This window comes from Tupaia chinensis, unplaced genomic scaffold (assembly GCF_000334495.1).
Source record: "Tupaia chinensis unplaced genomic scaffold, TupChi_1.0 Scaffold000037_21, whole genome shotgun sequence".
Taxonomy (NCBI): Eukaryota; Metazoa; Chordata; class Mammalia; order Scandentia; family Tupaiidae; genus Tupaia; species Tupaia belangeri.
The window spans coordinates 392,386-403,375 of NW_006159480.1; the positions used below are offsets into that span (position 1 = coordinate 392,386).

Below are 10,990 nucleotides of genomic sequence, written 5' to 3' on the forward strand. Positions count from 1 at the left end.
CTCTGTATTGCCACAGGAAGCTATCTTTCTACTAAAGAGAAGGCATCCTCACCATCTGTTATGCTCTTCCCTAAAGGTTTTCTAAATGCTGTTTTTGTCTCCCGATTTTGACTAAAGAAAGATTTCCTGCTTTGGCCCTTGTATTTCTATCATTGTCTCATCCACAATTTAAAAAATACATAAATACATAAATCTATTTAGTGTAGATGCTTAGCACACTTCAATCTGTAACAAAACAAGCAGACAAATCAAGACACGTAAATTTCAATGGCATTAGTAAACTGTACGTGTATATATATGTGTGTGTGTGTGTGTACACACACACACACACACAGACACACACACACATATAAAACATTGTGCCTGACAACTGCTGGATTCAAATTCCTTCAAATACAAAGGATACTTACAAAAACCACTTGTTAAGCCATGGAGAAAAATCCTGTTTGTAAATGAACAAATATACTCTAATCCCTTGAATCAAAGAAATTACAACGGGAAATAAAAGCAATAACAGCAAAAGTGTTTATAATATTAAACTTTGTGGGACAAAAAAACCAGATAGTGCAGCAGTAAAATGCAACATTCTGTGAGGCCATTCCACTTGGGAAGGGTCAGATTCAAGTCCAGAGACCTAGTATGCCAGGCATGTGCTTGCCCATGACCCAAGACTAGCTGAAGACTAGAAGAGGATCACAGCATTGAGACCCTGCTGGGGGTTTGTGTGTGTGTCTCTCTCATGGAAGAAATTATTTATTTATTTTTTTAAAAGAACTTTGAAAAATGTATAACCTTCAATACAAAGTAACTTGGGTTTCAGAAATTCATGACACATGGGACCAGCAGTTAGCATAATGGCTATGTCATTGAACTCCCATGTGGCCGACTGTTGTTCGAGTCCCGGACCCGGTGGCTTAAACTCAGGCTGGGAGTATGTACATGCATGCCCGAGATCCCAGGAAGAGAATGGAGGAGAAGGGACTGCAGCATGGTCATCCTCCCTAAGAGGTGATTTCTTGCTTTCTGTCTCTCTCTTTCTGGCGAGCACACATGCCCTATAGCAAAAATCCCCCCCCCCAAAAAAAAAATTCATGACACATTTTTACACAGAAAAACAGAAAAATATTCATGACCATGACTTTTCCAGCAGTCTAATGGTACAGGGCCAGCCATGGTGGTTAAGATGGGTGGACCCCACATGGCCCACTGGGTGGTTTGAGTCCCAGACCCAGAGACTTGAGAAGCATACCAGGCACATGTGCGTGCATGCCCAAAAATCCCAAGAGGAGAATGAAGAAGGGATTACAACATGGCCATCTCTCTGGGAATGTGGGGGGGAGGGTGCTTTCTCACTTTACCTCTCTCTCTCTCTCTCTCTCTATGCCCTATAGCATAAAAAACAAAACCAAAACAACATAAATTTTTGTACAAGCACTTCAAGAAACTAGAAAAGAACAAATTAAACCTAAAGATTTTTTTTTTTGGGGGGGGAGCTTTTTACTATAGGGCACGTGTGTTTACCAGAAAGACAAAGACAGAGAGAGACAGAAAGTGAGAAATCACCCGTCCCGGGGAGGTTAGCTATGCCGCAATCCCTTCTCCATTCTCTTGGGATCTTGGGCACACACACGCGTGCCAGGCGTGAGTTTAAGCCAGCGGGTCTGGGACTCAAACCGTGGTCGACTACATGGGAGTCCAGCGACATAGCCATTACGCCAACTGCTGGTCCCTAAACCTAAAAATTTTAAAAAGAAAAATGAGAATGGAAGTTATTGAAATAAAACCAAGGTGGTATTTTGAAAAGATTAAAATTAATAAAATCAATACTTACAAGCCTAAAGAAATAAAAAGGAGAGAAGAAAAATAACATCTTAACTACAAATAAGATCTTGTACATATTAAAGTGATTATATTATTAACAACTTTATGTCAATACATCTGAAATTTTAGGAAATGGACAAATTCCAAGGAAAACTTACCAAAATGGCACCAAAAAACTAAAAATATAAATAATCTTATTCCTCTTAAACGGAACCTATAAATAAGCTCAAATGGCTTCTCTTAGCAATTTCTACTAAAAACTTAAGGAAAAAAATTAATCTTACATAAATTCCTAAGGGGAATAAAAATGGACATTCTACAACTCAGTAGCTAGGGCCTCATAAATACGAAAGCTTGACATTATGAGAAAAGTTCACAGATCAGTATCACTTATGTTAATTACAAAAATTCTAAGCAAAATGTTAACAAAGTAAATCTAGCTCAATGAAAATAAAATACCACCAGCTGGTATATTGGGTTTATTCACACTAAAAGAGCAAATGGCCTAGTGGCATGGTGGTTAAGGGCGCTGAACTCCTATATGGCCAACCGTGGTTCAAATCCTGGACCTAGCGGCTTGCTTTCTCACTTTCTCTCACTTGCTCACTCTCGCTCTCATTCTGTCCCTATCTGGTCAAATTAAAAAATAAATGAATTGGGACTACAGTTGGCGTAATGTCTATCTCGCTGGACTCCCATGTAGTCAACCACAGTTCAAGTCCCACACCCAATGGCTTAAACTCATGCTGGGCGCATGTGCGTGCATGCCTAAGATCCCACAAGAGAATGGAGGAAAAGGGATTGCTTTCTGTCTCTCTCTTTCTGTCTGGCGAGCACACGCGCTCTATAACAAAAACCTCTTCAAATAAATAAATAAATAAATAAAACATTTACTAAATAATTCTTTAAAAAAATAAATAACTGGCCAGATTTTAAACACTTCCCTACAAATCACCCATTAAACAGAATTGTTCTATAAGTATCTTCTGGGAACCAGCAGTTATCGTAATGGTATGTTGTGAACTCCCATGTGGCCGACCACGGTTCGAGTCCCAGACCTGGTGGCTTAAACTCACGCTGGGCGCATGTGCGTGCGCGCCCAAGATCCCAAGAGGAGAATGGAGGAGAAGAGATTGTGGTGTGGCCATCCCCCCGGGGGGTGATTTCTCTCTTTCTATCTGTCTGTTTCTGTCTTTCTGGCGAGCGCACGCACCGTATAGCAAAAACCTCTCCAGAAAAAAAGTATCTTCTGATAATCTATCTTTAAAATCAGGCTATTTTAATGATAATTTACTATCTTGTATTATTCATTTTACACTTACAAGGATACTTATCAGAGAAAGGACTGATAATGGCTTTGTCATGTTTATGTTGTTTCATTCCATGAAACAAAGATCATTTAATATCCGGCAATGTTAAGGCTGAGAGAAAAATATGAAAAGGGAAGAAAGGTGTTAGGAACTGGCATTTGGAATACATCCAACAAAATCTTGCTCTCATAGAGCTTACAAGAGTGATGAGACTGGGACCAGTAGTTAGTGTAATAGCTATGTCGCTGGACTCAAATGTAGTCGACTGCAGTTCGCGTCCCGGACCCAGTGGCTTAAAGCTCACACTGGGCACGTGTGCGTGCATGCCCAAGATCCCGAGAGGAGAATGGAGGAGAAGGGGTTGTGGCGTGACCATCCCCCCTGAGGGGTGATTTCTTGCTTTCTGTCTCTATGTCTCTGTATGTCTGGCGAGTGCATGCGCCCTATAGCGAAAACCTCTCCAAAAAAAAAAAAAGAATGATGAGACAGGGGGCTGGATGGATTGCACAGCAGTAAAACACAATACTCTGTGGGGCAGACCCACATGGGAAGGGTCAAGATTCACATTTGAAGTCCTCTGAGTACTCAGGGCACCAATATGCCCACAACCCGGCTGACTGAAGTTGTGGGTGAATCACAGCATCATGACCCTGTTGGGGGCTCCGTATCTTCCTCCCTCTCTTTCACTCATGGAGTAAAGAAATTAAAAGTGAGATGAGCCTGATGGGCAATTAACAAAATAGGTAAGCTATAGTATATATATAAATGATTAGACGAATATGAAGTAGGATAGAGAGTGCCACGGGATAGGCTTCACTAAGAAGGTAGCACTAAGAAGTTTTCTCAAAGAGACCTAAAAGAGATGAACAAGATAAGCAACCAAGTCACAGAGGTATCTGGGGTAACATCATTCCAGGAAGAGAAAAAGAACAAGTTAAAAAAGACGGAGACAGGAGAGGATCTTCACTGGCATCGTTAAGGAGCAGCAAGGAGGCTGTTTTTTTTTTTTTTTTTTTTTTTTTTTGAGAGAGATTTTCACTGTAGGGCGCGTGCGCTCGCCAGACAGACAGAGAGAGACATAGAGACAGAAAGCGAGAAATCCCTCCCCAGGGGGGATGGTCACGCCGCAATCCCTTCTCCTCCATTCTCCTCTCGGGATCTTGGGCACGCACGCACACGCGCCCGGCGTGAGTTTTAAGCCACCGGGTCCGGGACACGAACCGCGGTCGACTACGTGGGAGTCCAGCGATATAGCCATTACGCTAACTGCTGGTTCCCAAGGAGGCTGTTTTAAGAGTGGGTCAACAAAGAGGAAAATGGTTGGAGATGAAATTAAAGCCCTTACAGGTGGCTTGATCAATACAGAGATGTAAAGACATCTGACTTTGGCTTTTATGCTGAATGCATGTGGAGCTACAGGAAGGTTTTGAATAACAACAAACAAAACTTTTTTTTAAAAGGTTTTAGCCACAGAGCCTGTGGGTTCACCGAGACACAGAAAAAGACAGTGAGATGAAAAGTGAGAAATTACCCTACAGCAAGGATGGCTAAGAAGTAATCTCTTCTCCATTCTCTTCCCAGGATTTTGGGTACACACACAGACACACCCAGCATGATTTTCCAGTCACTATATCCAGAACTCAAACCACAGTTAGTCATGTGGGAGTCTAGCTCCTTAACCACTACGCACCTACTGGCTCCAAACTGGCGTATTTTATAAAGGTTATTCTATTTTGCTGGGACTAGACTACAGGGGACAAGGTAGAAATAGAAGTCTATTGCTGAGAGAGACACAAGAAATCTTTGAGGGATGAAAGATAATCTTTTACAAGATGGTAGCAGTGACTAGAAAATGGAGATATTCTATTGCCAAAACTCATCAGATTGTACCCTTTAAATCAGGGGTTCTCAACTGAGGGCAATTTGCTTAATTAGTAATGTTGGAGAGATTTTAAGTTGTCACAACTAGGGAAGAGCACTACTGGTACTTAATGGGTAGAGGCCAGGGATGGAGCTAAACATCCTACAGTGCACAATACAACAAGGCAAAGTATTTAACCCAAAATGTCAACAATGCTGAGGTTGAGAAACCATGCTTCAACTGAATGCAGTTTACTGTATATAAACTACAGCTCAAAAGAACTAATTTTTTTTTTTTTTTAAGAGAGAAAGAGAGAGATTTTTGCTATAGGGGGTGTGCACTCACTGGAGAGACAGCAAGAAACCACTCCCTGGGAGGATGGCCACACTGCAGTCCCTTCTACTCCCTGCACGCACACACGCACACCTGGTGTGAGTTTCAAGCCACCAGGTCAGGACTCCAAATGTGGTCAACCATGTAGGAGTCCAACACCTTAATCACTACACCACCTGCTGACCCCAGCATTGATTTTTTTCTTTTTTAAGTTTACTGCAGAAATCCAGTTGAAGGATAGTGGCTTAGACCAGGATGACAGACAAAGGCAATAAGTATTATAGTAGGATTTGAGGTATCAATTTTGAAAATATAGCCAATAAAATATCCTGAAAGACTGTATATGTGGTCTAAGAGACTGAAAGAAGGAAAAGATTATGTCAACTGGAAGGTGATACCACCAAAAGATAATTTTCAATCTATTTTTTTATACCTGATGTTCCATACATCTTTTATTTGTCCAATTATTAAGCTCTTTTGAAGCTGATAATGTGAACTACCTAATACTAATCTCAAATAGTCGAGCCCCCAAATAATCAGGACAAGGGAGATCTACAGTAATGCTGACTGAGTGGAGAGTGGTGTGTAGGTCAGGAACGTCCGGAGAACTACAGTAACATCTATACCTCTGTACCTTCTCCACCAGGATCCGATCTGTCTCTTGCACGCTGGTATCAGGCACTTGCTTGTCCAAGTAACCGACTGGGTACAGTGAGTCTCCCTGGCCACTGCCCCGATCACTCCGGCCCCTAAAGAACAAAATTAAGAGAAGAAACACAACCTTCCACACTTATATCTCACATTTCCTGTCCACCAATCACAGAAATGGAGGTCCTCAGATTCACCTACCCATAACAGATCAAGGCCTTTTCAGTATTCGTCAGTCTCTTGATGACGGGGAGGACTGAAATAAGCATCTTCGAGCACAGAAACAACCTCTATGGCAGAAAATCCACTACCTCCCCAGGTGACCCTGGTGTGCCACCCATCCTTTTCAGAGAGTGGCTGAAGTCCTATTCCGCGGCGCCTGTTCTAAGACGAAAGCTCTCACATGGAGCTCCGTCCGGTGCCTCACCTGCTGCCTCCTCCAGGCCCGCTCAGCTCAATGGCCCACTTGAAGCGCCGGCCTCGGTTGGCCACCAGGCCTCCCTGGGCCGTCATGGCAAACGCTGCCTCCTAACGCCACAGAGATGCTCACTCTGAAGTGTACGCCAGCCACCAGCCTTCTCGAGTCCCCGACTTCTCCGTCTCCCCCTGCTAACCCACTTCCGGCGCATAGTTAAAGCGTCACTTCCGCCCGGAAATGGGCGGTGGCGAGAACCGAAGAGGGGGTACTGGCTGTCAGAAGTTCCAAGCGGCGCGTGCCGCCTTTCCGAATAGTCTCTCGGAGGGTCCTTGAGCTCTGCGGTGTCCTTTACCCGGCAGAGGAAAATCTGCGCAGACTCTGCGTTAGGAATTGAAGCCAAGAAAAGCTGCTTTACCTCCTATACGGTCCCGGGAACACGAGATTCAAACCCTCGGTTTAAATCCTGGCTTTACCATGGACTGACCCTAAGCAAGTTATTTCATAGCTTCAAATATCGAATGCCCACCATGGTTCAGTAGTTTTCTTTTAAGTCACAGTAACCCTGCGCAAAAGCAAGGTGGCGGTGTAGGCGTAGAAAGGTACGTGGGCTGGGAATTCTCATCGCCTCCTTTTTAATCCTGCCCTCACCACACACATACTAATTGTGTAACGTTGGGCAAGTTATATCCATTGTGTGTTAAATTCCTCCTACATAAAAATGGAGTAATCTGCTACTCTCAAGGTTGAGTATGACATTAAATGGAGCCTGGCGGCGGCGTGGTGGTTAAAGGCGGCTAAATCCCACCTGACGGACTTTGCGGTTTCATTTCCCACTGCGCGCCTCAGACACGGGTGGGAGTGCGTGGGTGCCCGGAATCTCCAGCGAACCTACGCGTTCTGTAGCTAATTTCAAAATTTTTAAAAAGAAAGATTATGATACCTTCATGATATTTTGTTAATGTCCTTAATGTATGTCATTATTCATAGTAATTGGATTTTGTATTCAATTGTATACCCATATCGTAATTTAACCTATTATTGGACGTTTCAACTGTTTGTTTTCCCCCTTTTATAACCAGGGTTGCTGTGAACATTCTATTATTAATATATCTTTTCTTGTTTCCTTAAGTTATATTCCTAGAAGTAGAATTGCTGGATCAAAATATATGCATATTTTAAAATAATTTTAATTTAGGGGCCCACAGGCTGCGTGGTGGTTGAAGTGCTGGACTCCCACATGGTGGAAAACAGTTTGAGTCCCAGACCTGACAGCTTGCTTTCTCACTTCCTGTCTCTCTCTGGTCAATTTTTAAAAATTCATAATAATAAATTATTATTTAAAAAATAATCTTTATTTAAAATGCCCTCTGGAAAACCTGACTGTCTTTCCTGCTTTCACATGTGCACTATGTCAAAAACCTTTTGGGGGGGAAAAAAAAAAAGGCCTGGGCCAGCAGGTGGCATGGTGGTTGAGATGTTGGACTCCTACATGGCTGACTGTGGTTCAAGTCTCAGATCTGGTGGCTTGCTTTTTAACACCCTTTCTTTCTCTTTGGTGAATGCATGTGCTCTATAGCAAATTTTAAAACAATAATTCTCAAGAAGGAAAAAATAGTTTCGACCCTTGAATATCATGATTTCCACTTCACTTCATTTTCTAATTTAAAAAAAATTATATGTTGGGGCCAGCCACTTACATAATGGTTACGTCCCCAGGACTCCCACATTGTTGACCACAGTTTGAGTCCCAGGCCTGGTAGCTTAAAAACTCATGCCAGGTGCAGATGCATGTGTGCCCAAAATCCCAAGAGGAGATTGAAAGAGAAGGCGTGGCCATCCCCCTGGAGAGTGAGTTCTCGCTTTCTGTCTCTGCCTCTCTGGTAAGCACACACATATGTTATATGTTAACAATGGGCGATTTGAACAAGACAGAAATGGAAATAAATCCCCTTCATACACAATCCGTTCTAAAATGTCTGTCTGATTATAGGAAGACTCAGCTTTCAAACTGCCTTCTTGTCTCTTTCTACTTTTCTGCCTTTCTCACTTTGTGTCTGATGAACCTTTGAAATTCTTCTCTAGCTTCACGAGGGCTTGGCACTTACCATGTTGCATTGTTTGTTGACATCCCCTGAGCAGTTTATCTGTGTCCCCCTGTGCCCTACCCTAAGTTGATTTTAGGAATCATTTTTGATTCCACGGCCTATTGCCTCGAATATATAAAGTATTGAATAAATGTTTAGTGAATGTAAGCCAAACTGAAAGTAAATACCAGAGTGATATACTACAATTACATTTACATAAAACAAAACATAAAAACTAGTTTCTGTGTGGGGGAAACATGATTAAAATATTAATGTTGTATCAGAGTAATGCTTTTCATACAATTTTATCCAATATTCAAGATTGTCTTGGGACCAGCAGCTGGCGTGGTGGTTAAGGTGCTGGACACTCCTACATGGCCAACCACGGTTTAAGTCCCAGACCTGGCACCTTCCTTTCTTACTTTCCCTCTCTCTCTTTCCTCCTCTGTGTCTCTCTCTGGTCAAATTAAAATAAATGAGTGAATAAATAAAATTAAATAAGTAATTATTATTTTAAAAAATTGTCTTAATGGGCCAGTATCATGGACTGATAGTTGAGGGAGCAGAATCCCACATAGCCAACCATATGGTTCAAACCCTGGTACCAGCAACTTGAAAAACATGCCTATGCTAGGCATGTGGGTGTGTGTTTCCAACATCCTGACAGGAAGGAGAAATGGAAGAGGGGGAATTGTGGCAGTGTGACCATGCCCCATGGGGGGTGCTTTCTCCCTCTCCCTTGGTCTCTCTCTGGCAAGTATGCACAATCTCTGCCAAATTAAAAAAGAAGATAATCTTATTATACTGCAGTAAAATTTAAATGAACGCTTTCAGGAACATTAAGTTGATTATTGGAATCCCATGTTCCTGCTGTTGAATGCACTTTCCTCTTTGCAATGAAAAAATTTAAATTATAATTCAAATCAAAGTCAGCTGGCCTCAGTGGGATACTCCTGGCCATTTATTCCTTTATTCTGTCCTCATAGTGTTATTTGCTAAAATGTGCACCAAAAGCATGAAGACATTGAGACTGAGCTAAGGAAAGGCTCTAAGATCAAATAAATTTGCAAAGTACCATATACTACATTCTGTGCCACACCCAAGAGATTTTCAGTACTGTTAGTATATCATTAAAACTACAAATTATTTAGTAATGAATCTCCTTCTAGGAGGCCAGCAGGTAGTGTGGTGGTTAAGGACGCTGAACTCCCACATGGCTTATGGTGGTTCGAGTCCTGGACCTGATGGCTCTCTCTCTCTCTCTCTCTCACTGTCCCTCTCTTGTCAAGTTAAAATAAATAATGAATAAACAAAGTTAAATAAAATAATCTTAAAAAGAATCTCCTTTTAAATTTTGATTCCCAAACTACCTGAATTAAAAACCCTTTCTAGACAGCCAGTGGCATAGTAGTTCAGGTGACTAGATCCCATATGGTCAACTGCAGTTTGTAATCACAGATATGGTGATTTAAAAAACATCCTGACTGTGTGTGTGTGTGCCCAAAATCCCAAAGAAGAAATGGAGAAGGGATTGCGGCATGACCATCCCTCATGAGGATGCTTTCTTACTTTCCCAGTCACTCTCCAGCAAAGGCATGCAAACTCTAGTCAATTAAAAAATGTATCATTTTTGTGTGTGTGTGATCATACCTGTTAACATCCAATGGAATCAATGTTCTACAGAACACAGTGGGGGCAATTGCTCTTAGCATTCTAGGATTTTTAGGGGAGAGATGAAGTTCATCCTATGAAGTTCTGCTAATATTATTAGAAGATCATTAGAAATGATAGGTCCTTAGGGCCTGATGGTGTACATAATGACTCTGTGAGGCAGACTCACATGGGAAGGTTATTGGTTCATGTCCAGAAACCTCCCTGAGTATGCCAGGTGGGCACATGTCCATGATCCATGCCTGGCTGAAGCTGTGGTGAATTATATTGTCAAGACCCTGTTGGAGTGCTCTCACTCTCTCTCTCTCTCTCTCTAAAGAAAAAAACCAAAAAAAGGAATAATAGGGGCTGGCAGATAGTGTGATGGTTAAGGGCAATGGCTAACCATGGTTCAAGTCCTGGACCTGACAGCTTGCTTTCTCACTTTCCATCTCTCTCTCTCTTACTCTGTCCCTCTTGGGTCAAATTAAATAAACAAATAAATAAAGTTCAATAAAATAATTCTTTTTTTTAAAGGAATAATAGATCATTTATAGAAATAAAGCTTTGGGTTGAAATTAAGCTCTTGAGGGAACCAGCAGTTAGCTTAATGGCTATGTCGCTGGACTCCCACATAGTTGACCGCGGTTCGTATCCCGGACCTGGTGGCTTAAAACTCACGCCAGGCGCATGTGCGTGCGTGCCCAAGATCCCGAGAGGAGAATGGAGGAGAAGGGATTGCGGCGTGGCCATCCCTCCTGGGGGGTGATTTCTCACTTTCTATCCCTCTGTCTCTCTCTGTCTGTCTGGCAAGCGCTTGCGCCCTATAACGAAAATCTCTCAAAAAAAAAAAAAAAAAAGAAAG

The 10,990-nt window shown here is 42.2% G+C and overlaps 1 protein-coding gene across 3 annotated transcripts in view; it reads right to left on the bottom strand.

Moving 5' to 3' along the window:
* The window catches only part of EMC4 (ER membrane protein complex subunit 4), an 8,625-nt gene extending 2,020 nt beyond the window's left edge, over positions 1-6,605 (bottom strand). The window contains exons 1-2 of one of the 3 annotated variants that reach the window (XM_006140545.3): positions 6,401-6,605; positions 5,960-6,074 (exon numbers count right to left, since the gene is read on the bottom strand). In XM_006140545.3, coding sequence (XP_006140607.1) covers positions 5,960-6,074; positions 6,401-6,486 — 201 coding nt within the window. In that variant the 5' untranslated portion in view covers positions 6,487-6,605. Of the gene's footprint in view, positions 1-5,951; positions 6,075-6,174; positions 6,350-6,400 lie in introns of those variants that run through there. The other 2 variants (XM_006140546.3, XM_027772285.1) reach the window with 2 other exon arrangements.
* Positions 6,606-10,990: the final 4,385 nt, after the last annotated feature.